We start from the raw sequence: 27,171 nt of genomic DNA, 5'->3' as shown, positions 1-27,171 counted from the left end.
TTTAAAAAATTAAAAACCTGGCACAGCTCTCAGGGTTATTCAAAGAAACATTTTCTGAAGCAGCTTTGCTTCTATGATAGAAACATTAACTGAGGGGAGGGAGCCCCTGTTGAAATAGCAGTTACCCTACACAACCTTCATTCACATTGCATTAACTACCAGCACTCACAGCCTACTCCCTGCACCCTTCATGCCCCAAGACTTGGTGGCTGTCCCCTTTCCTTAGTTGTCCCTCACTCCAATAAGGCTTCAAATCAAGGCTTAATATCAGTTAAATAATATTCTTTGTTTCAACTTTTAGCAATCTTGTGTAGCTTTGGAGTTTGCACCTTGACACCTCCACCCCATGTTAACCAGTTGCATTTGGTAGAAGCCAACAGTGAGATGCAATAGAAAAGAAAGCTAGGAGTCCTCAAGGACAAACATAGGAAAAAGTTCGGAGACTCACTCTTCAGGAAGCTGGAAGCTGAATGGGAACTCATGACGACCAGCCTGGAGAACTGTGAAACTTCCGTTATCTGAAAAAAAGTAAGAAACAAGTCTTCAGAAACAAAAACTCACTTAATTCTTTATTCTTCTTCTTCTTCTGATGCACCGATATCAAAGACTATCATATAGCAAGTGGAGAAGAGGCTAAAGGATGGGATCACAATTAAAAAAACTGCACCTTCCATGCTATTATCGCATGCATGAAACCAATACTCTGTTTTCACAAACTCCATTGTAAAGAAATAGTCACATCAACACCAGCTCCCTAGTGTAGGTTCATGGGTTCAAACCTTAGAAATTATCTTGGGCGTAAACCAGGCTGGCATGACCAACACAGAGTGAGGACTGCACCACCAAAGATGCTTCCTCTCTGATGAGCCTCCACCCAGCTTCCCTTCACTGCAGGAGAACAGAGAATCCACTGGGGTCGTTTTAAAGAACCAGTGTGTTTCCCTAGATCATCTGGCCATTCTGATAATGCTGACTGCAGGAACTTTGGGTTATTTCCTACATCACTGCACTTCCAAAAAGAAAACATGCTTTGAGGTGTCTAGTGAAAAAACAGCACAAATGGATTTCACGCCCGTGAATCACCTATCACCACAGGGTTTGTACCTGGAAGGAGATGGGGGGTGGGGGGAAGTGAGGACACACAGCAAGTGTCCAAATCTGGTGAAGTTGTTAATCCAGGAGACAAGCATAAATCACACGAAGCTTCAGCTTACAGTTGCCCACCAACCGCAAGTTAGATAGAAAAAACCCCTTGAAGTGAGGAATGTTGCTGTGCCACATAATGGGGTTGATTCTGTATTTAAAAATTAAATTCTCCAGTCAATAATCCAGTTCTTCCCTAGAAGCCAAACCAACGGAAGGGTAAATTATTGAATACCAAACCTGAGCAGTGAGACAATTACTTTTAGCTGGCAGTTCGGCAACCTTAGGACTGCCTCACTGGGCCAGGTCTGTTGGAACGTACCAGAAGGATAACCACCTACATTTTGCAGGGAGCGAAGGTCATTGGCACGGTGCTAAAGAGTGCTAAAATGCAATGGGCCAAACAAGCCAGAGTTCGGCCAATGAACCCCTGCCCAAGTGACAGTGAAGTGACTAAGTGAGGGGGTCAGCCTCAATCCCAGGAGCATCAGTAAGTTAGATCATAACTTTTGGGACAGAGAGCCGGTGAAGAATAATCGGCTGCAAAGAGATGTTAGGGAAGGTGACAGGAGGTCAAGCGTATTTATTAGGCTCTCCCAAGTTCTAGCCTGTCTCATCCTTGAGGAAAAGAATGATATTAAAGTCAAGGAACTCAATGATACGGGATTTGAAATTGTCAACTGCATGGAGAGAGAGCAGGGAACTTGGGGACATACAAATTGGAAGAGAAGTGTTCTGAGGAAAAGTGAATGTGGAAGCACTGATAAAATAAAGAGGGACTGCATAGCACATTGTACGGATTGCTGAAGAGAATACCAGGCCATGTGGGTTATCTGCCCCATGCAAAACAGCACAGGAAGGGACATAATCTTCAAATTAGTTCCAGCGTGCGCAGGACGGCGTTGCACGGTATTATTTTGCATCACGAGCTATATATGTTGAATTAGGTCAGGTGAGAATGATCATGGCTAAAACCACCTTTGTACCAATTGGGTGAATGTGAGAATAGGAGGCCATTCAGCCCATCAATTGGTGAGTTTATGGTTGATTTTAGGCTCCCCCCCCCCCCCCATATCCCTTATTACTTATCACAAACCTTCGGGACTTAAAATTAACAACCAAGAATTAACTGGTGTTTTTGAAGAAGAATTTGAATTTCCAAACCCCCCCTCTGTGTAGAACGTCAGAAATGGATTGGTATTCTGATACAGCACAAGACTGTCCTGAGCTCTTCCAAACCAAGTGGCATCTTCGATGGCAAGGACCTTAGGCAATGGACGCTTTCTGATCCCAGTGGTGCACAGTTAGATATAAAGTTGTTCAAGTAAGAAAGGCTAGGCAGATGGTTGGTGGGAGAGCAGAGACAATAGTTACCCTCAGAGCCAGCGTACGGAAGCTCTGTTGCCTAATTATAGTAGTGTACAGGATGTAAAGATGAATTAAATGCTGAAAAAAATTATTTTCCCATGAGACAATAACACATTGGTTTGGGTTCTGCCTCATACACATACAATCGTTCACCACTCCTGACTGTCACTCTCCAATTTTGTTCCGCAGTTAACTTTCTGAACTGATAGCATTTTGCACTGATTAAGAACCTCAAACCTTCAGGCTGTCTCTTTTTTGAAAAAAAAATTATTAAGTGGTGGGTTCAAGTTTCAATTCAAAGACTTGAGCACATTCCCAATGAAGAAGTGCCACCCTGAAGATGCCGCTTTTCTGATGAAAGTGTGGAATTTTGTTGTGTCAACTACTACCCTTCCTACATTACTGTTTTAAAGAGAGAAAAAGAAATTGTTTTAAAAATGCTTTTAATTGTTCTGAAAAGGAAGTGAGACTTGCTCCAGAAACTGAAGTGCAGCTTTTTTTTTTAAAAAAAGAGTTTTTGTGTGTGCTGATTTTTAACCATAAACACAAAATACTGGAGGAATTCAGCAGGCCAGGCAGCATCTATGGTGTGGGGTGTGGGGTGGTAGGAGAGGGGTGGATAAGCAGTCAATATTTTGGGCTGAAATGGCTTCATCATGCCTACATGTTGGCTGTTTATTCCCCTGCACAGAAGTTGCCTGACTTGCTGAGTTCCTCCAGCATTTTGTGTGTGTTGCTCAAGATTTCCAGCGTCTGCTCAGCCTCGTGTGCTTATGACTTTCAGCCATGCCTAGATTCCCTTTACAAACCTGAGAGCTCATGTCTGTCAGTGACGACGACTCCACTCTCCTCCTCCTCCTCTGAGGTACTGCCTACACAATGACTACTCACAAAGCAATATAACAAACAGCCCCATGTAGGAAGAGACATGCCCCTACTTGCTACTCAGTGCACCAAGAAATCCTGTTCACTGCTTTTTGCACCCAAAATGTCACTATTTACATAGTGGACTGGAGTGAGTCAGCAACCACTGTCTGGGACTTGGAAGAGAAATCTCTTACACAAGTGAAACAATTCCTTTAATTTAAACAAAAGGTATTATAGAGAAGTCTTTATAAACCCTTTACAATTACTTCATTACCTATGGTGTGACTTTGAGGATCTCACAAGACAACAGCAAAACATGATAACCAAAGACTGTATGAAGACCTGACTAGTCCAGAGCAGAAACTACAAACCCTGTCTCATCCTATATTTCTGGTAGGCGTGTGTTTCTCTCCACAACCAACACCCCCCCACCACCCCATCTCACCTTGCTTCTTCTTCTAAGCCAATTCTTCCATCCAAGCGTTCTGGGCAAATCTGAAACAAGTTCAGTTTCCCGCTGTCTAATTTCCCCCACAACTTGATTGACAACTAAAGCAAATTAGGTTTTGTTTTGCCAGTGGGAAAGGCTGATGTTGTGGGCATGGCCAGACCTCTGATTTATAGTCCAGAGCCACCACTGCAGAAACAACAGCCCTTCTTCACTGAAGGCCATCACCTGGTTGAGCATTCTTCCCACTGAATCCATACCAGCTCTTTGCAAGATCAAGCTGGTAAGTCCCACTCCATCCCCCTCTATCCGACATTTTCCAAATCCTTCCTTTCAAATATTTATTCTCACTTCAAGTTATCTTGCCTCTGGTCAATGGGGCACCAAATATAATTCGATCAGAGTTTTGCATCTTTTTGAAAGCTTCCAAACTGACGTACCCGTCCCTGACCCACCTCCCTGTCAGTCGTGGGCAGGTGCTGAAACAATTAAAAGGGGAAACGAGCCTGTTCTTGACAGATACTTGGATGGGATGGAGAACTTGGTTAAATAGGGATTCTGCAGAGACATAACCGGGAGTGGATAGACTGCTGAGGGGAAATGGCATTTAAAAGGTACCGGCAGAAACGATTCTTTAAATGGACGTCTAAATCCTAGAAGGGATCTCTGTAACAAAAAAAATGACTGGGGAATCGTCCCTCCAGACGAAGACCAGCAGACACAGTCTCGATTCATCTATTCTAATTCAGAACTAACCCGTGCTTCAGAAAAGACGGAAAGCCGTGGAAGGACAATACAACTCAGTCGATACTCTACACACACACACACACACACACACACACACACACACACACACACACACACACACACACACACACACACACACACACACACACACACACACACACACACACACACACACACACACACACAGAGCCTTCCAAACAAAAAGTGAAATAAAAACCTTAATCTCCTGGCAAGGTCCCTAGATTCATTTACAGAGCACCAGTAAAGTGCTGTTCTACAAAAGCAGCCCATGGTCGGTGCATCTTCCACCAGACACTCTGACAATGAAGTAGCAACACGCCGAATAAACCAGGACAGAAGAATTGATCTTGCTGCCCAGCTTTGCAGTTGACAGCTCATGCAGTTAATCTGTGCTCACCTTTGCCACCCACCCCCTCCCCTTCTCTTTCCCTCACGATACAACATAGCAACAGACCCATCGTTCACATGCAGGTGTTTTATAATCTCTCCTGCAACCCCAGTGCTCTGCGAAAACAGCCTCACAGGGCAAGCTGTCGGCTGGCTAGAAGCATGTGGCGACGGGCTGCTGACCTGCTTGGATGAGGTTCACCCGCTTGTTGTAGTACTCCACTTCATCGCTGTAATTCTGGGTGTAAGCCGTGCTGGAGCCGGCGCTCCGAGACTCGGTCCAGTGTACCTTCGCATAGCCCTCGGTGTGCAACTTCAGGGACTGCACTTTCATTTGTCGGGTCACTTCCAGGACAACTTTGCCTGACACTTCATCGCCAGTGCTGTACACGGGCACCGAGTCGGGATCGGGGCTGTCGAATATCAGTGAAAAACTCTTCAACTTCTCTAGAATCATTTCTGCTCTTACGGCTTGATTGAATGTCGAACTGTCGAATACTTGCCAAACGACCGGCACGACAAGAAAGCAACTACTTTACTTCTGGTCTGGATGTGTGTCACTTTAAATATAGGCTCCGCTCCGCAGAAGGCGGGCCGCGAACAGACTGACAGATAGATGCAACCAATAAAGTACAGAGACGTCCACTAATCTGCCCAATCAGCAGCGGAGCATGGGGCGGGAGCTCCTTGCTAGCTTGATTGACAGATCGCCAGGAGAGACAAACAAGTAGCACTGCGCATGCACCGTCGTACCACACCTCGCTTGTTTTTCTTAAAGCAGAAAAATGAACGGGTTAAAATCCGAGTCTGGGATTAGTTAGACGTTAAAGACAGAATCTCTCCGCCCATTGGAAGGAAAACATCACGAGAGATTCCAGCCAGGATAAAAAAAAAGGAGAGAAAACATCGAGCCCTAGAAACAAACAACTTCGAGGGAAACTCCGTAAACTTCTGGAAAAGTTGCCAAACTTGTGACTACTTTCTTTGAACTTTTGCAATTACCTTTACTTATTGAGTTAAACTTAATTTTGATACCATAAGTGATCTATGCATCAACCCACCAAATTGCTCATTTCAAGCATAATGACTTTAAGTTTTACGAAATAATTTATTTTACTTTCAACATAATTCAAATGAAATCTAGCGTTCTGAAAAGTACTGCAAGCAGGCTACTTACATAATTTTAAAGCATATTTTCAACAAGTCACATCAGTAAATAAAAGTAAACCCCCCCCCCCCCCCATTCAAAGCGATTCCAAGTTTTCTTGTCACTCTTGTAAATTAAAGATGGAATTCCTCGGCAGAATGTTTTTGTATAGCAGAAATTTAACATCCTTGTAATTTCAGTTATCACATTTGTTATTAAAAAGAGGCTGTAAACAAATAAACATCCCTCACAAAGACGTTTTCCTAAATGATATGCTCAAGGGAATTATAGAAATTTTCTTTTTAGTTAGGAGGTTCTTCTAACTATAGACAAAGATTCCCTTTCTCTATTCCACTAGTTTGGCAAGATTTAGATAATACTTATATAATTATATAATTTTTTTTAAGTAATTAGTTTTTGGATCTAGACATTGCTGGCAAAACCAGCATTTATTACCATCCCAAATGTCACTGGGGAGCCATCTTTATGAACTGATATGGTGTTGTTGGGTAGAAAATTCCTGGATTTATACTCCACAGTGGAGAATCTGTGAGGCATTTTCAAATCTGGATGGTGTGCAGTTTGAAGGAGAACTTGCAACTAGTGGTGTCCCCTGTGCCTGCTGCTTTTGTAGGGACGGCACCAGGTTGCCACCTTGTTTTCAACTATGTCTGGGACTGCTCCCAGCATTTCCATTCTTCTCACTGATTCCCTGGGTTTTTAGTGCGGATAGAGGGAGCAATGTGCTGGACCATTAGGTTACAGATTGCAGTTGTGTGTATCTCTGCTACTAATGGCCCACAGTGCCCCCTGGATGTTCAGTTTAGAGCAAGCTCTTCAAAGTTTATCCTGTTGAACACCTTTGTTGGTGCCGTTCAGCAAGAGGTGAAGACAAGGCTTTGTCGCCACTGTGTGTCTGCCACAGGTAGGGTGGACATTTACCTTTTGGTTCATTTGCTCCCTACAACCCTTCAGGACTCGGTCAGTGGTGATGGTCACCATGGCACTCTTGGTGATGGACAGTGAGGCCCCATGTACAATGTCCCTCTATTTTCACTGCTTCTTCAAGCATTATTCAACATGAAGGATTGCCACTATCTCCTTTCCATGGCTGGCCCAATGCTGTGTGATTTTAAGGGGCCTATGCACAATGTTTAAGATTATTCTCCCATGTTCAACATCAGGTGGGGACCATAAAATCATAAAATATAGGAGCAGAATTAGGCCATTTGGCCCATCAAATCTGCTCTGCCATTCCATGGCTGATTTATTACCCCTTTCAACCCCATTGTCCTGCCTTCTCCCCATAATCCTTAACACCCTAATGCATCAAGAACCTATCAACCTCCATTTTAACTATACCCAAGGAGTTGGCCTGCGCAGCCGTCTGTGGCAATGAATTCCAGAGATTCACCACGCTCTGGCTAAAGAAATAACTCCTCATCACCGTTCTGAGGCTGTGCCCTGTCGTCCTGGACTCCCCCACTACAGGAAACATCCGCTCCACGTCCACGCTCTCTGGGCCTTTTCTATGAGAAGGTCTGATAATAACAATTAGGAAGAAACAATGATTGTGTCAGACCGCCACTTCAAGTCAAGTCACTTTTTATTGTCATTTCAACCATAACTGCTGATGCAGTACACAGTAAAAATGAGACAATGTTTTTCAGAACCATGGTGTCACATGACATAGTACAAAATAAAACACAGAAAAAACAACTACACTAGACTACAGACCTACCCAGGACTGCATAAAGTGCATAAAACAGTGCAGGCATTGCAATAAATAATAAACAAGACAATAGGGCAGTAAGGTGTCAGTCCAAGCTCTGGGTATTGAGGAGTCTGATAGCTTAGGGGAAGAAACCGTTACATAGTCTGGTCGTGAGAGCCTGAATGCTTCGGTGCCTTTTCCCAGACGGCAGGAGGGAGAAGAGTTTGTATGAGGGGTGCATGGGGTCCTTCACAACTCTTTGGAACCACCTCAAATATTTGAGGACCATGAGGAATATTGGTACATAGACCGATTGCAAAGTGGGAGGGATGATTCGTCCAGTTTGATTCTCTTTCTTTTTCAGTATTTTAGTACAACTGAAGGGCTCAACAGGTGATTTGAGGGTGTCAATTTCATTAGCAAGGCTGACATCACAACCGGCAAGGATGGCAGATTTCCTCCCTGGAGAATTAGTGAGCCAAACATCAGGTAGTTTTGTGCACATCATTGGCTTGTTTTAAAATTTCTGATTATGCACAGGGGATTTAAATATCAAAGCAGAGTCGATGAATCCCATTTTGTTAGCTCAGTAACAACCACTGTGCCACATTCATTTAAAGGTAATATTCTTATGTTATTTTAAGAAAACCTGCAAGTCGTCAAAGAAACCTAAAAGTAACAAAGGAAAGAAACAGCTACACATTACTGCTGGTGGAATCTTGCTGTGCAAAAATGGCTGGACATGATCCCAAATTTGAGCTGGTGTGGTCCTATATAGCTAGGGAGCTTAAGACTTGTGCACAATACTGTAGTAATTTTATGTATTGTACTATATTGCTGCCATGTTAAAGAAACTAATTTTATGACATATATGAGTGATGATTCTGATATGGGCTCTATTGTGGACTGAGAGTGGGAAGGAGGCAGGGAGAGGGGTATAATGGTTGAGAAAAGGGGAAGGGAGAGGAGAATCGGTTGGGAAAATGGGAAGGGAAAGGGGAGGGCAAGGGAAGCACCAGAGAGACATTTTACAGTGATCAATAAATCAATCGTTTAGAATCGAATAACCTTGCCTGTTCCCTCAGGGCTGGGTGTGTCTGCACCCACACTACACTCCACCGTTGGCATCTCACCTCACCCTACCCGTGGCACCCACTCTCGCCATTTCCAACATTCTTTGCTGTCACCAGGTTTCCAAACTCGCTCACCGCTCCATGTTGACAAATGCAGTACTGTGCAAAAGTCTTATGCACCCCAGCTATTTATAAATATATGTGCCCAAATACTGTATACCCAGAAATTTAAAAGCAGAGAGCAAGAGTGACAGTAGTTTAAAAGTCATATTCCTGATGACTGGACCTTTGCTATGAATTACAACATCAGTACACCTGGTTTTGTTACCAATTGTAAATCAGAAGATGAGCATTGATGCCCTCTGGTGGTGTTTAGCTTAAACTGGCAGAAAATTCACTGGTTTCTTAATGTTGTTATAGCCTGGGGAGGTAGTGGGGTAAGCTCACACTAACTAGTAAATGCTCCCAATAGCGTGTATCTCAAACATGCCTCTGACAACCACGTCGGCTCCTGGCCTCCACATGTGGCTTAGCTACTGAGCCTGGCAGAATCATTTCTACTGACAGAAGAAGGGGCAAAGGAGGCCTACTGGCACCTTGAAACCAGTCGCTTTGGGCAGTTGGAGCTTGTCAGCAGAGGCTGGCAGCTCACCTGGGAGAAGGAAAAACTGTGATCTCAAACCTCTGCTGCCCTGCAGCTATACCTACTCATGGGGAAGGGTTCAGGAAAAAACCCCCGAGGGAAAAATCCAGAGCTGGCATCCCTAAGGCAGTCCTATGTTGAGTTCAATGCTGACTGGCAACTCCTGTGTTACCACTGATGCCAAACTATATCGGTCTCCGCCATTCCTTTGGATTCATCAGCTGTGTGGGAGGGGGGCTGCTACATGGGCAACAGCTTGCTCTCCGTATCGTACTGTCCTGCCTTGCGTATCATTTAGACGCGAGGATGCAACATCCCATGTTTGACCCTGACCAATGGACGGCCTCATTTGGTGGAACATTTTAAATGAGTACAAATACAGAGATTTTCAAAAGTACTGAAGCTAACTCATCGCACGAGTAACCAGAAATCGGAACCTTTGATCCAGTAATACAAATTCAAAACACAAAAATACAACTGCAGATGCTGTGGATCAAAGAATACGTACACACGCTGGAAGATCTCAGCAGGTCAGGCAGCATCCGTGAGAAAAGAGTAGCCAATGTTTTGGGCCAAGACCCTTCAAAACTCATCAACCATTTGTATTAACTCTGGCTGAAGATAGTTGGATTAATCATGATCAATACAATTTGAATGTTTTGTGGTTAAAAAGCCTACTGGTGTCATTAGCATCCCTTAATAAAAGGAAATCTGCTCCCCGGCTGTAGCCTGACCTATCTATATGTGACTCCAGGTCTGCTGATTTACTTCACTCTGAAATATGGCCTCAATTTACAGGCAGTTAAGAACAGGCAACAAGTGCCAGTCTTGTCAGTATTGTTCACATATAAAAAAAACATGATGGATTTGTATAATCAAGTTCTGAAGGCACACCAGCAATATCAAACGTTAGAAGTGACTTGTGCAAAACTTGCTCTTGTTGTTCTTGCAATTTTTGCCATTCTCAGAGAAATCACAATGGACATTTATAAAATATTGGTTTGGCCAAAACTGGAGGACTCATGTCCAGTTCTAGCCAGGAAAACTGCGAAGGCTCAGAAGCCTTTTGCCAAAATTATTCCAGTGATGGGGGACTTCAATCATGAGAATTGACTAGAGTTAGGTTTGTTCTCCACAGAACAGAGGAGGTTACAGAGAGAACTGATAAGGGCTTTTAAAACCATGAGATGATAAAAACGGAGAAACCTTCTCCGCTAGTAAGGTCAAAAGTACATAGAAAAGTGTACAGAACAGCACATAGGAAAAAGATGATTGGCAAGAGAACCGAGAGTGTCACAAGGATGTTTTTAAAAAAAGCACGGCTGGTGTTTAGGATCTGAAATGGACTGCCAGGGGTAATAGTGGAGGGAGATTTAATGCAACATTCAAAAGGGAACGAGGTATGTACAGTATTTAACAGGAAAGAATTTCAATGGTCAAGGGGAAAGAGACTAGCCTAGTTTTTTTAAAACCATTAGGCAGTGCCCGTGGGGAACAGACTTGAACTTGGAAGAAGACGGTGCTGTGAAGTACCCAAAGATAAGACTAGTTCAATTGCCCTGGAACAGAGCCAGTATGGATTCAACAGGCCAAATTGCCTCCTACTGTGGAACCACTCGGAGAGTCTCTGAATGCCCTTAAACTCTAGGTAACATTGGACAGCAAATTGTTTCTAAAGTCTTGCTTCCTCAGAAATTCTTAAGGTTATGAAAGACCACTTGAAGCTGAACACAAATATAATTTCAGGCTACTTGCATTACGTAGGAATTTGGAGAAATTAACTTTTATTTAATATAATTCACTTAATTACGTTATGATGCTGGCACTTTGCAATAGTTCAACTAAGCTAAAAATGTTTTGTTAATGATTTTTGTTTGTACTCAGTGTCTGAGGCTTCTTGCTTAAGTGTTCAACAATAATCAGTCAGATGATGGATTCCAGTTGCCCCGATACTGTTTCTCCATGACCACAATGTCCTGCTGAAACCTTCCCTCATGCTCGTCACTGACAGTGCCAAGGTTTGCGGGGAAGAAGCCTAAATGGGAATGCAGAAAGTGAATCTTTAGTGACATGTTGCACTTCATGGTTTTGTATGCTTGAAGCATGTTGTCAACCAGCTGCACATAGTTTGATGCCCTGTAGTTACCAAGAAAACTTTCAACGACATCCTCGAATGCCTTCCATATGATCTTCTCTGGTCCCACTAGAAATTCTTCAAATTGCCTGTCATTGATGACCTGTTTGATATGTGGACCAACAAAAACGTCTTACTTAATCCTGGCATCAATTATGCTGGGAAACATCTGTCTCAAATATCAAAATCCTTCACAGAAATCTTTGTGCCTGGTGACAGCAGATTCCATCCTCGCAGTCTTGAACCTAGTAATTCTTCTTTTGCCTCTGGTAATTTAACTCAGATTGAGTTATCAGGGGAGGCTCACTCAACATAAAGGATTCAAAAATCTGTATCAGTATCAGTGTCGTTTTCCATTCCTGGATTGTGCATTGTGACATCTTCGTCTGCCGCCTCCAAACTCCATGACTATCGGCATGCGGTAATGTCTTCAGGGCTAAAGGGAGACTGGGGTAATCAATCAATTTCTTGTTCTTAGCAGCAAAACCAGACATAATGGACAGAGAAAAGGAGCAGTGTGTCACATGATCCTTCTGCTCTCACCATATCACTGGGACAGTGAACAGAATTGACTACTGAGTACCTTAGAGTTTGGCTCAGAGATCAACAGCGCATGTTGCACAACAAATGAGAGGAGCCCACGCTTTGTCCCGGCCGCCAAGTTTACGCCCAAACTGGCACTCGTAGGCTTTCTTAATAGGAGACTTAAGCACATACTCACAAATATAATAGCAAGTGTCGAAGCTGTTACAACATTGGTGAGACATTTTGCTATCACAAATACTCCTGTAAATGCAATTACTTTATTATAATGAGTACACACAATATACTATGCATGTACATCAACCTGATTGTAAACTGATACACATGTTAAAGCAATGCATAGAACTGTGCGTGTATGATGTTTTTTACAGCCTTTCTAAAACCTGACCTGTCGTCCAGCATCCGCCCTGTCTAAACATTCCCAGGCATGCCTGGACAAGACAGGTAACCTTTCAGCTTACACTGTAGGCAACATTTTAATTGAGTTGAATTATGAATTGAAATAACAAATACAGGCAATTTTCTTTTAAAAAACGGTGCACGAGAGGGAAAATTTCTCAGTGATTTTCATGATCAGCAGCTAAAAATCCATCAGGTACACCAAAAAGTATTCAGGAAGCAAGATCTTTGTTGTCCGGTGTAATCTACTGTTCCCCGGTAATGGAAATTGCTCTTGAATCTCACCGCACACTGTGCAACGTGTTTTTTATCACTCCAAGTATTTTAATGCTTATATTATCTACTTTTAAGGTAATAATTTCCACTGGATTCAAAACTGAAACTGTTAGCTTTTATCCTGGTTAAACCTAGATAGTACACTCGCCACACCCAGTCTGAAGGAATTCCCCAGAATTACAGGAAATGAACAAACAGCACAATTTACAAGAAAAAGAAAGACTCCACACACCAGTATTCTAAAAGTAAAACACTCAGATGTCGGTGTGGGAAGGGGAATGGAATTAAAATGGCTGGCCACCAGGAGATCCTGGCTGTTATGGCAGACAGAGCTAAGGTGCTCAATGGGATGATCCCCCAGACTGTGTAGGTCTCATTTAAGTAGAGGAGGCTGCACTGTCAGCACTGGAAACAACAGACGACCTCAGCGGATCCACAGGTGAGCTGCTGCCTCACCTGGAAGGACTGTTTAGGTCTCTGAGTGGAGGTGAAGGGGCAGGGGTGGCTTTAGGGATAAGGACCTGGAGGGACCCTGGCGAGGAGGCTCGGGACAAGTCACGTCACGCACAGCGCAGTCTCCCCAGAGCGGAGAACGTGTGCCCAGTGGATGTGGAGGCTCATGAGACCTGTTATGTTGGGGGGAAAGGGGTAGAGGGTGAGGGGAGACATGCGGACAGAGACGTGGATGATGGCTGCATTGGCAGCAGTGAAGGGGAAACCCTGTTTTCTGAGAACTTTGGGCTTCCTGGAATAGGAAGTCTCATCGTGAGAACAGACACAGCGGACGCAGAGGAACTGAGCGGAGGGAACAGCATTCTTGTAAGTTATCTAGAAGTTATGTGCCCTGCAACAGTGTAATTCTGTTCAAAGAGTTATAGAGTCCTTTCCTTTCAGGACAGTCTGACACTGAAGCTCATTTCTTATACATATTAGACACAGGTGCACCGACTCAAAATGTCCTGTGACGGTGTTTATTTACTAAGCAAAACTTTTTGTCCCAGGCCAAAACACGACTACTTTATCATTTCCTGTCAGAGTCACCTTGTGTACAGACACTCCTGTACCTGGAGAGACTTTATGTACATATGCTTGGTAGGCACTCAGAGGCCACGTTACTAGGCGCACCTGCTCGTTAATGCAAATATCTCATTGGCCAATCATGTGGCAGCAGCTCAGTGCATGAAAGCAGGTTCAGTTGTTGTTTGGCCAATCATCAGGAATGCAATCTAAGTGATTTTGATCATGGAATGGTGGTTGATACCAGGCAGGGTGATTTGAATATCTCGGAAACTGGCTGATCTCCTGGGATTTTCCCTGCACAACAGTCTCTAGAGTTTAGAGAATGGTGCAAAAAAAAACCCATCCAGTGGGCAGCAGACATGACTTGTTAAAGAGCGAGGTCAGGAAAGTGGCAGTAACTCAGATAACCACACGACAAACAGTGGAGTGCAAGAATTGAATCTCTGAGCCCACAACACGTCGAACCTTGAACTGGATGCACCACAGCAGCAGAAGACCACAAACACACACTCAGTGGCAACTTTATTCGATTCAGGAGTTACCAAATAAAGTGGCTGCTGAGTCTATGTATATCAGCTCATCTTATGCACTTATACTTACTGTGTTTCATGCTTATCGTATGCTTACTCTTGCTGCATCATATCTGGAGTAACAATCGTTTTGTTCTCCTTTACACTTGTGTAGCGAAGAATGACAAACCATCTTGAATCTTGAAACCCGTTCCTCTGGTACTCAATCAGACTTCAACCAAAGTATCACCAAGGTTGCAAGGATCCTAAAGCTCAACCACAGCGGTCACATAAATGACCTGGTCTCAGGCCGGGTATTCCATGGTGAATCTCCGTGATGCTGGGAGGGGTTTATTTTACTCAGTCTCAAAAAGTTGTCCCATGAGAGGGAATCAATAGATGCTGTGTGCTCTTCCACAGAGATTTTCCCTTTCTGACCACCGGGATGCTGGTGGCCACCACAGGATGACGACCTGGATAAACACTTCATACGGAGAGGTTGGCCACGCTAGGTCTTTATTCCTTGGGACATAGGAGAATGAAGGGTGGCCATAATGGAAATTCTGAGAGGCACAGATAAGCTGGATGGTAATAGTCTTTCCCCCAGGCAGGGGAACCCAAAACTGGCAGGCGCAGGTTTAGGGTGAGAAGGGAAATATTTAAAAGGAAAGCAATATTTTCATGCAGAGGGTCTGGAGTACATAGGGCAAGCAGCCAGAGGCAAGTACAATAGTATCATTCCAGCAGCCCTTGGATCGGTACACGGAGGGGTGGCACTTCGGGGGATGTGGGCCGAATGCAGGAAGGTGGATCTAGTTGGATGGTTCACATGGATTGGTTGTGCTGAAGGGTCTGTACCTTTGCTGTATGACTCCAGGGCCATGACTTCCTGCAGCTTGTCCAGCAAGCTACTTGGTTATGGGGAAAATCACCAATGGTTTCATGAACTCAACTGCACTGAAACCCTCATCTGTGCTTTTGTAATCTCCATGTATTGTGATTTGTTTGCCCTCCCAATCTGTCTAACCTTTGACATCGTTCATAAAGTAGATCGGTCCTAATCATTACTGCTTATGTCCCAACTTGCACCAAGACCCATTCACCTTTCATTCATCTGCAATAAGACCTGGATAAACAGACTAAGTAATATTCACACCACACGTGCCATCAAGTGATCATCTCCAACAAGAATCTGGCCACTCATCACCAGGTCAGAGCTTGAGTAGCCTGACTCTTCCTCTTGACATCGCAAAGTCTTTCCATCATGAGCACAAATTAGATGATTAATACAGCACCGGGTGGGGTGGAGATATGTCTCTACCAAAAGTGGTGTAAGGCACTCCTTCCCTCCGCTAACCTGCAGGTAGCTGGGGACAATGAGGTAGTGTTTATGGACTGTTCAAAAATCAGATGATAGAGGGGAAGAAGCTGTCCCTGGATCATTGAGTGCGGCTCTTCAGACTCCTGTACCTCCTCCCTGGTGGTAGTAACGAGAAGACAGCGAAGGTCCTTAATGACGGATGTTGCCTTCCTGAGTCACCCCCACCCCCCACCCCGTTGGTGGGGAGGGTTGTGCCTGTGACGGAGCTGGCTCGGTCTACAATTCTCTGAAGCCTTTTGCAATGCTTTCCGTTGGAGTTCCCATACCAAGGTATGATGCAACCACTCAGAATGCTCTCCACCAACACACGTACGCAGTGGCTGCAATTTACCTACTAGGTGCAGTGCAGTTATGAACTTGGGGTTCTCTCACAATCACAGTCAGATGTACAGGGTCACCAACACCAATCAACCCTTCCAAGTCACATACTCCTCAATCGACCCTTATCATCACTGGGTGTAATTCCCTGGACTCCTTATCCAACAATACTGACTGCAACAGGCTGATTTTATTTCTTGTGTATAGTTGGAGCAATAAATGCCAGTCCTGCTAGCAATATCCATATCTTAAATAAAAAAAAATAGACCAACCATTGGTAACAGGGACATCAAGGAGCAGATAGGGAGACAGATTCTGGAAAGGAGTAATAATAACAGGGTTGTTATGGTGGGAAATTTTGATTTCCCAAATATTGATTGGCATCTCCCTAGAGTGAGGGATTTAGATGGGGCAGAGTTTGTTAGGTGTATTCAGGAAGGTTTCTTGACACAATATGTAGATAAGCCTACAAGAGGAGAGGCTGTACTTGATCTGGTATTAGGAACTGACCCTGATCAGGTGTCAGTTCTCTCCGTGGAAGAGCATTTTGGAGATAGCAATCATAATTCTATCTCCTTTACCATAGCATTGGAGAAGGATAGGAACAGACAAGTTAGGGAAATGTTTAATTAAAGTAACGGGAAATATGAGGCTATCAGGCAGGAACTTGGAAGCATAAATTGGAAGCAGATGATCTCAGGGAAATGTACAGAAGAAATGTGGTAAATGTTTAGGAGATATTTGCATGGGGTTCTGCGTAGCTACATTCCAATGAGACAGGGAAGGGATGGTAGGGTACAGGAACCATGGTGTACAAAGGCTGTTGTAAATCTAGTCAAGAAGAAAAGAGCTTACGAAAGGTTCAGAAAACTAGGTAATGATAGAGATCTAGAAGATTATAAGGCTAGCAGGAAGGAATTTAAGAATGAAATTAGGAGAGCCAGAAGGGGCCATGAGAAGGCCTTAGCGGACAGGATTAAGGAAAACCCTAAGGCATACTACAAGTATGTGAAGAGCAAGAGGATGTGAGAGAATAGGACCAATCAAGTGTGACAGTGGAAACGTGAGAATGGAACTGGAGGAGATGACAGAGGTACTTAATGAATATTTTGCTTCAGTATTCACTATGGAAAAGGATTTTAGCAATTTTACGGATGATTTCCAAGTGGACTGAAAAGATTGAGCATGTAAATTTTAAGGAAGAGGATGTGCTGGAGCTTTTGGAAAACATCAAGTTGGATAAGTCACTAGGACCAGATGAGATGTACCCCAGGCTACTGTGGGAGGTGAGGGAGGAGTTTGCTGAGCCTCTGGTGATGATCTTTGCATCATCAATGAGGACAGTAGAGGTTCCGGAGGATTGGAGGGTTGCGGATGTTGTTCCCTTATTCAAGAGGGAGTAGGGATAGCCCAGGAAATTATAGACCAGTGAGTCTTACTTCAGTGGTTGGTAAGTTGATGGAGAAGATCCTGAGAGGCAGGATTTATGAACATTTGGAGAGGTATAATATGATTAGGAAAAGTCAGCATGGCTTTGTCAAAGGCAGATCGTGCCTTACGAGCCTGACTGAACTTTTTCAGGATGTGACTAAAAACATTGATGAAAGTTGAGCCATAGATGTCGTGTACATGGATTTTAGCAAGGCATTTGATAAGGTACCCCATGCAAGGCTTATTGAGAAAGTAAGGAGGCATGGGATCCAAAGGGGACATTGCTTTGTGGATCCAGAACTGGCTTGCCCACAGAAGGCAAAGGGTGATTGTAGATTGGTCATATTCTGCATGGAAGTCGGTGACCAGTGGTGTCCCTCAGGGATCTGTTCTGGGACCCCTTCTCTTTGTGATTTTTATAAATGACCTGGATGAGAAAGTGGAGGGATAGGTTAGTAGGTATGCTGATGACACAAAGGTTGGGGGTGTTGTGGATAGAGTGGAGGGTTGTCAGAGGTTACAGCGGGACATTAATAGGATGCAAAAACTGGGATGAGAAGTAGCAAATGGAGTTCAACCCAGTTAAGTGTGAGGTGGTTCATTTTGGTAGGTCAAATATGATGACAGAATAAGACTCTTGGCAGTGTGGAGGATCAGAGGGATCTTGGGGTCCAAGTCCATAGGACACTCAAAGCTGCTGCACAGGTTGACTCTGTCACTAAGAAGGAATACAGAGCATTGGTCTTGATCAATTGTGGGATTGATTTTAAGCGCCAAGAGGTAATGTTGCAGCTCTACAGGACCCCAGTCAGACCACACTTGGAGTACTGTGCTCAGTTCTGGTCGCCTCACTACACAGGAAGGATGTAGAAAGGGTGCAGAGAAGATTTACAAGGATGTTGCCTGGATTGGAGAGCATACCATATGAGAATAGGTTGAGTGAACTCGGCCTTTTCTCCTCAGAGTGACGAAAGATGAGAGGTGACCTGATAAAGGTGTACAAGATAATGAGAGACATTGATCTTGTGGATAGTCAGAGGCTTTATCCCAGGGCTGAAATGACTAGCACCGGAGGGCATATTATTAAGGTGTTTGGAAGTAGTTATAGAGGAGATGTCAGGAATAAGTTTTTTTTTAAACCAGAGAGTGGTGAGTGCCTGGAATGGGCTGCCAGCTGTGGTGGTGGAGGCGGATACCATAGGGCCTTTTAAGAGACTCCTGGATGGATACATGGAGCTTAGAAAAATAGAGGGCTATGGGTAAGCCTAGGTAGTTCTAAGGTAAGGACATGCTTGGCACAGCTTTGTGGGCCGAAGGTCGGCTTCCTATGTTCTCTGGCATCTTGCAACCGGCTTTTCAACCGTTTCCTTACACTGCCACACCCTGTTTCTGGAGCCCCGGTTTCTTTAGATCAATCCCAATTTTTATCACTGCCCCAATCACCAATCTTCGCTAAAACCCACACGCTATCTCTTCCATCTGCAACCGGCAGAGTCCACCTCTAAGATGCTAATTATAGACTAGATCCCTCCCCAGGCTTATCGTCACGTATTTAGGTGCCTTCAGGGTCATTCTGGTAACACCTACAAAAGCCGTTGTGGTACTCTGCTCTACAGAAAACAGTTTTGATTAAATAATAAAGTCAAGGGATGGTCTGGAATGAGGGTGTAATCACTTGTACAAGGTCTGAAACCGAAAGGGACGTACCTTTAATCCTCTAAAAATAGACCAACCGATATCGTCACCTCATGCACGCCCACGCGTCCTCCATTGTAAAATTACTCACACTTTAAGTGTATTTTAAATTATATTTCTGTCGTCCCTTTAACCACTTCATGTCAATTATGTCTCGAAATGGTAAAGGGGACGATAGAAATACAGTTGGTTGAATTAAATTTATTTTTTTGCGCTGGTGATTTTTTCTCTCTCTTTTCTTGAAACCTGGAAAAAAAATCTGTTTTTCGAGGACTTACAGATTTTTAAATATCGTGGAAAAAAATACTTTAAATTTACTGCAGCAGTTCTGCGGGTTTGCAACAAATTACATCAATTTATTTCGACCGCAAGTCGGAACGCTCAGGTGTGCAATTGACAGTCACCGTGGCAACCGCTGTTGCTTTTTTTAAACTCCTGCTTTTGAAGCGCATTTGATTGGCCACTTCTCTTCCGGGTGCGGCACCCTATAGACGCACACAGCGGAAATCACTGATAATAACTACTACAGGCTTTTAAAATGAGAGATTTGCATGTGTTCATTACACACGAAATAAAGGCTGAAGCCATCTTCGGCGGAGGACAATCTGACCAAGTCTCTGTTAGATTATTTGCAAAAAGGAGGAAGTAAATATTGCGTGATCTTACATGTGTTCTGAGTTTGCAGACTTGGCCTCAGAAGCTATAATGATGTGTGCAGGGAACCGAATCTCTGAAAACATCGCAACTACTCGGCGCAGTGACTCTTGTTTTGGCTATTTAAAGGAAAGGCTATCTTGCAGAAACCGCATCGAAACCAGCTGGCATTGTCAGCATTGTAACAATCTGTACTAAACATACTGCCGATAGTTTCGTAGTGACGTCATTAAAATGTTCCTGTCCCCGCCCCGTGTCACGTCTCGGTGTTGCTACAGCTCATTCTCGTGGGGGGGGATGGGATCCTTCATTTTAAATGGGTCCGAGGGTGTTTAAAAAGGTACCGTTTCGCCCTCTGCCTGTTGTATTTTAAGGTTCGCCCAGTTCCCACATCACCCTCTCCTTCCCTCCACCGTGTCCCACATTTTCCTGATCATTGGGATACATCCATAGCTCTAACTGGGGGCAAGGGCGCGTTATGTGAGACGCCGAACACTCAGATGATCCGCGACGACCCAGGCTAGACCGTGGATGCCATCCAGATGTAGCAGCGGGTGTCGCTCCGTCACGCCTAAACTTGCATCAACACTCCATGGGAACAGTGACCATCACCATCGTAAAGGTTTGCTGAAGCGCATGAACCTAATTAAATCCCACCCCCGAGCCACACGGGGAACTAGGGCCAGAGACAGACTGAGGGCTGGGGAAACATGGTTGGAAGTGAAAACGGGCTGAAGAATGCCTGCGGCATTGTAGCGTAACGCTGTTACAGCGCCAGTGACCCGGGTCCAATCCTGCCGCTGTCTATCCGCCCTCCCCGCGACAACGTGGGCTTCCTCCAGGCTCCCAAAGGCGCAAGGGTCACTCGAGTGTTGTTGGGTCGCAAGGGCCCGTGGCCGGGCTGTATGATACAATGGGAAGGCAGGACAATGAGAAGACTGGGGAAATTACAGCAATTGTACCATGGCCTTGGTCAGACCCCACTTGGAATACCATGTTCAGTTCTGGTCACCTCACTACAGGAAGGATGTGAAAAGAGAGAGTGCAGAGGAGATCTACAAGGATGTTGCCTGGATTGGAGGGCGTACCATATGAGAATAGGTTGCGTGTACTTGGCCTTTTCCCCTTGAGTGATGGAGGATGAGAGGTGACCTGATAGAGGTGTAAAAGATGATTGAGGGGCATTGATTGTGTGGATAGCCAGAGGCTTTTTCCCAGGGCTGAAATGGCTAACACGAGGGGGCATAGTTTTAAGGTGCTTAGACGAGGGGATGTCAGGGTTAAGTTTTTCACACAGAGTGGTGAGTGCGTGGGATGGGCTGCCAGTGACGGTGGTGGAAGGGGATACAATAGGGTCTTTTAAGAGACTTAGATAGGTACATGGAGCTTGGAAAAGCAGAGGGCTATGCAGTAGGGAAATTGTAGGCAGTCTCCAGAGTAGGTTATGTGGTCAGCACAACATTGTGGGCCGAAGGTGCTGTAGATTTCTATGTTCTATAGGGACAGATAGACAGATACATTTTAAAATGGTGACAGAAGCTGCCATTAAGATGCCGTGTGAGCCAGCAGAGGTGTCAAACCACAGAACAATAAGCAGCAATTGCTGATGTCAGCAGTAATGTCAGATGAGCTCAGCTCTATGGGATAGACAACAGAAGTTGTGAGGAGCGGTGACATTCAGCTGTAACAATGACTTGTAGAAGCCATGTTGGGAAGAAAATGTGGGAATCCTGTCAAATCAACATTTTCAACATCCTCGGGCCAATTATGATGCAATTTGTAAACAACGGTTTAGCCAAGGAGAGGTGCAAGAGATGGATGGATTCAACAGCCAGGGAACAGCGCGTACAATGGGGAAGAACAGAGGGTGACGTCTTATCTTCTGCTAATAAGTTGGTGGAATTTTCTGCTCCCGCAATGCTGACTGGTGGACGAGCAGTTTCGGCAGTAAGATAGAGCGTCCAGCCATGTGCAGAGTGAGCTCAGGCTATGTGGGGTAGGGGCTGCCAGTCAGTGGGAACCTCGGAGAGAGGCCGGCAATAGCAGGAACTGAGCAGGGTAGCAGGGGAAAGCAATTCCAGTGGAATGTGACATTTACTGCCCTACCCTATGCTTATGAATTTTAGTGCTCGGCCTCTGCACGAACTGTGTGTGTTCTATGCACTCTCATCGAGTACTGGAGCATAACAGCACAGATAAAGGCCCTTCAGCACATCTCGTCCATGCTGAGATATTGTTCTGCCTGGCCCCACTAACCCACACCTGGCACATGGTCCTTCACACCACTCACATCTAGGTACTTAACCAAATTTCTCTTCAGTGTCGAAATCAAACTTACATGCACCACTTCTGCTGGTAGCTTGTTCCACACTCTCACCACTCTCTGAGTGAAGAAGTCCCCCTTAAATATGTCACCTTTCACCCTTAACCTATGACCTCCAATTCTAGTTTCCCCCAAACCCAGAGGAAAAGTCCTGCTTGCATTTACCCTAACGAAACCCTTCATATGGCATTACACCTAATAATGTTTCGCAGAGACAGGAATGAGACAAACGAGAAGTTCTGCAGATGCTGGAACTCCAAGCTGCACACACAAAATGCTGGAGGAACTCAGCAGGCCATGCAGCATCTATGGGAAAAAGTACAGACGACGTTTCAGGCCGAGACCCTTCGGCAGGAATGAGACAGTGGCCTTCAGGCCAAGCTTACAGTTATGGTTCTGACCTCTGATTTGTACATCCTCAAGAGAAGGATGTAAAGCTTTTTTTTGAAAAATAAATGAAACTAGCAAGAAAAATGTGCGCTGACAAACAAAATCATTATTCACAATCACCCCTGCTCAAAAATCGACCAAAAATAGTCTGACCTATTTTTTTATGAAAATATTACTCTATGATCCTTCAGATGAAGGATTGGCATGATTGCTTCATTAACTTTCAAACAAATAATTGAATTTGTTAGTTCACTGTAAATAATCCCAGAGCCATTGTTTTGAAAAGATTGGATTTCCCCTGAACCAATAGGTATTTTTCAGCTAGCATGATCAAAGCTTATTATCTGGCCATTATTATCACCTGATTATAATTATTGTGGAGTCTTGCTGTGTGCAGTTTTGCTGCCATATTTCAACAGTGCCTGCACATCCAAAGTGCTCACTAGTGGACAACGTACTGATGTCAAGGGATATATTCATTGTGAATTCTTTACCCAAAACCTCCTGTGGCCGGCAGCCATCAAAATCCTGACTCTCACTGAGAGATCTACATAACCACATTGAGATCAAGATGTACTAGAAATTTCACTTTCGTGGATCAAATTAATCACGAGCGTCCGAGCACAAGGCGGATACTGATGCAATGTTCCCATCGGCCAGCCTTATGATCAAGCGTCGTGAATGGTTTTCTATCTGTATTTGCGTCTCTGTAGGCGTCAGGCACCATCCAGCAGATGGCAATGGAGAACAAACCACTGTCTTCCCTCCTCCCTCGCCCTAGGCTCTCAGGGACAGATAAACACACAGGCACAAATGGAGCCTGAACCCATTGCTCTGGTATCTGAGATAAGCAGTAATGCATCATTTCTACATTCCATGTAATCTAAACCAGTGACGGCAGGCAAAGAAAGGCAAACTAAAGAGTTGCTGGCTCTGCAGGGACTGGTCTGCCCTGGGGACTCCAGCATAGGTTTTTATTCAGCAACTCGGATTTACTGATCTAATTTCAGCTCTCTTACACTCACTCAGTGTCCTCAGCTTTCTGAACAGTCCATGAATACTATCTGATTGTTCCATTCTTTTGCATTCTTTATTTTTAATGTAATTTACAACACTGGACTGATGTCCACAAAGCAAAAGAAAAGTCACGTCATTAAAGTCAGCGATAAGCTATTTGGTTTTGATTCAGTATGCAAATGGGCAGGCATTCAAGAGAAAATTACTTGCAGGACTCTCTGGAAAGTGCACAGGGATGGGATATATGTACATAGAGCCTTAATAGGTCAAATAGCTTTCTGGGATTAATCTCATAATTTTGTGGAACAAGTCCTGGGCAAAAAGTTATTGGAGAGGTTATTAATTTACAAATGGAACATTAGGAAGATCTGTTGAGCTCTGAGCATCCACATGAGATGCAGAAAGCTTCCCAATGATCAGGGGCTGGGGCAAGCACCTGCCATGGGATTAGACACAGCCCACAGGGAGCAGAGCTGGTGACATAGGTCGCAAGTCGGAGTAGATCTCACTGATCCACACTCCACAGGCAGTGGCAGCATCCACCGGGACCACATTCCAGGACGGCGAAGTTGGAGGGCACTGCATTTCCCAGGTTGCAAGCACTCGCTTCTCAGCCTGGTGCCAATACCCACCCTCCGTGCCCCTCAGATTGTGTAGCCGAAAAACAAAGACCTCAACAACAGAAACTTGCATTGTCGAGCTCCTTTAATGTAGAAAACAGCTCCAGGGGCTCAGGGGAGGAATAAATGGAAGGGAAGGAGGAGAAATCGGGTAATAACTTGATTTTATAGAAGGAATATCCATCAAAGTGAGAGGATATCCACGGTGTGGATTTAATTTGAAATAACCCTCAGGATTTGATTCATCTTGACCCACTACAGGGGCCATGATTATTCTTATTTGAGATGTCCTGAAGTTGTGAAACTAAATACTAACTTGGCCATGTCTGCGGACAGAGTACATCTTGTCTGGTGAAAGTCATCAGCAAACCAGGAGACGCTCCATCAGCAGCCTCTGTCATTTAGTTTTGACAGTGTTTTCTGCAGCTCCAAGACATCCCAATGCGCTGTGCAATCAACTGGACTGTAATGATCGTCCTGATGCAGGAACTACCACAGCCAGCATCCACAGATGCTTACCTGGGGCATGGGGAGGGGAGGGGAGCATGGGCTGTGAGACTCGTTCTTACATGTGTAGTGGCCATAACACCTTCCATATCCAGCAGAGGCGAGCTCTCTAATCTCTCACTCCAGAGAGGTATTTCAACATCTCAGCATGACTTAGGAGAGCTGTGTTAACACATTCAACCCTGCTGCCCCACTACCTCCCAGTGGCTCAGGCGCTACCTGTATAGAGTCTGCAGGCTGGGCAGGTTTCCCCAGGTGCCTCACTTCCCTCCCACCTACCAAAGAATTGCAAGCTAATCGGCCGCTGTTAAGAATTATCCCAAATAAGCGAGGGGCAAAAATAATCCAAGGGGAAGCAGAACAAAGAAATGGGGATTTTGGAAAATAGGGAGTGGAAATGGGACTGATGAGAGCTGTCATAGACCCAGAGGGCTGGATGGCCTCCTTTACATCAAAAGTAAGTCAAGGGTTACAAACTTCCTCGGGACTGCACAGAGAGACAGCCTGAGTTTCGGTGCTATCTCAGTAGGGGGCCGTGCCCAGCACCTTAGGCAAGAGGCGAGAGTGCGACCCCACATCACAGCCGACACTAGATGCCATTGTAAATCCAGAATTCCCGTGAGCGGCATGTGCTGACAGTGTAGCTTCCTCCTGGATACCGAGATCAGAGCTCTGACTCCGAGCACTGAAACTGAATCTGCAGCGCCGACGAGAGGGGCCGGACAGTGCTCAGCCTTGAAGTGCAGACTGGACGGCTGCACACAGAGAGTGGCCACCGGCTACAGGATTCATCTGAAAGGGGTGGGGGGCGCCAGTGCCAGTCACACCATGAAGGAGAAAGTTTAACTATTTTCAAGCATTCTTTCAACAAGTGTGAAAAGTGTGTTGTTCCGAATGTACCTGTGCACACCTCCGTGCTTGTAACAGTGTGAGGGCTCCTAACCTGTTAGGATAGAGCAGACAGCACTTCCTATAGTCAAAGTAGTTGGGTAGGAATTAATTTGTGCTTGGTAACGCCCCCAAAACAGAAGATATGCACTGTTGTTTAGAGGGGACTGTCCCTCGTACATACACTGGGCACTTTTTTCCTGTCAGACACAGTGAAGTTTAAAAGGAACTGTATCATCACAATAAATTGCGTTGCTGGTGTCGGTTGTTCGGTAACGAGGAGACGGGAGACCATAGAAAAGCCCTGAGCAGCGTGTTCGGGTGCAGACGTGTCTTTGCACACATTGCATTCGCCAGCCTTGTTGTTACCAGCTGTCAACATAGGGAATGTCAAGAGCAAGATTCAGCACCAAAACAGACAACCTTTAACCTAATACGCGTTTTTAAAAAATGTTTTGAGAAAACCGACTTATCAACGAAGGTAACAGATTTAGTGAAGGACCGTTAGTATGATTACAGTTTTCATTAAACACAACAACCCAAGGAGATGCCGATCGTTTCCCGGTTGATTGCCTACCTCGGCAAATTCAAAGTGCATGCGTCAGGATAAATAGCCCGACTCTCGGATGCACTCAGATTAAGTGGCTCCGGCATCTATATTCCACACAGGGCATACCTGGTCACTCAATACGGTCACGACACGAAGAGATTCTCTCTCTGACACACAGCCCCACACACTGCCAGTTGTCCCCCGTATCCAGAGCATGAATCAGGCTCACCTCGGATTGCATGCAGCCGCTTCTTGAAGTAGGTTTCGTACGAGCTGTAATCGGAGTAAACAGTGTTCATGCCGATACTCCGGCTCTCCAGCCAGTGGACCGCAGCTATCCCCTTTGCACAGATCAGGAGCGAGCGGACCCGGACCGCAGCGCGGAGGTCGAGGATCACTCGGCCAGAAACGGGCTGACCCCTGGTGAACACCGCGTCCTCCATCCTGTCTGTGACCAGCAGGAACCTTCTGATCTTTCCCACTTTCATGTTTACTTAAAAAATGAGGAAATTAGCCCAAATTTCAGGCCAGGGCCGCCTGTTGAGCAATCTGTTCTTTTATCTCCTGCTTTCTCTGGGGCCAGACTCTTTACAATGGCAACTTCATGCCAAATATTGTTCGGATGAAGTGCCAGCAGTGTTGTATTGCGATCAAATAACCCCCAAATCTCCCCGTCTCTCGCTGAAATCTCTCTTTAATTTCCACCTTCCCCTAAAGGCCGACAGAGCTTGTTTCTGTATGAAACTAGCGAATTACTGGGGCAATCAGACACATTTGACCAATAGGGAAAAGGAGGAGGAGCTCGTGCCTCCACCAATCGGAGAGATAACACTGCAAAAAAATGCTCTTGTTATTTTTTAAAGCCATATCCCTTCTTCCCAACAAGGCCAATCCACTGGGTGTGCGGGCACTCGAAGCATTAACTGTCTCTTTCTTCACAGATGCTGTCCGACCCGTT

The 27,171-nt window shown here is 44.9% G+C and overlaps 1 protein-coding gene across 2 annotated transcripts in view; it reads right to left on the bottom strand.

The window, feature by feature from the left end:
* The window catches only part of LOC132406151 (arrestin domain-containing protein 2-like), a 33,454-nt gene extending 6,519 nt beyond the window's left edge, over positions 1-26,935 (bottom strand). Inside the window, exons 1-2 of one of the 2 annotated variants that reach the window (XM_059991420.1) lie at positions 26,443-26,935; positions 449-518 (exon numbers count right to left, since the gene is read on the bottom strand). In XM_059991420.1, the coding sequence (XP_059847403.1) occupies positions 449-518; positions 26,443-26,701 (329 nt within the window). In that variant the 5' untranslated portion in view covers positions 26,702-26,935. Of the gene's footprint in view, positions 1-448; positions 519-5,164; positions 5,533-26,442 lie in introns of those variants that run through there. The other variant, XM_059991419.1, reaches the window with a different exon arrangement.
* Positions 26,936-27,171: the final 236 nt, after the last annotated feature.

The sequence above is a fragment of the Hypanus sabinus genome, chromosome 16 (genome assembly GCF_030144855.1).
Source record: "Hypanus sabinus isolate sHypSab1 chromosome 16, sHypSab1.hap1, whole genome shotgun sequence".
NCBI lineage: Eukaryota > Metazoa > Chordata > Chondrichthyes > Myliobatiformes > Dasyatidae > Hypanus > Hypanus sabinus.
This window is presented reverse-complemented; position numbering and strand designations above follow the sequence as displayed.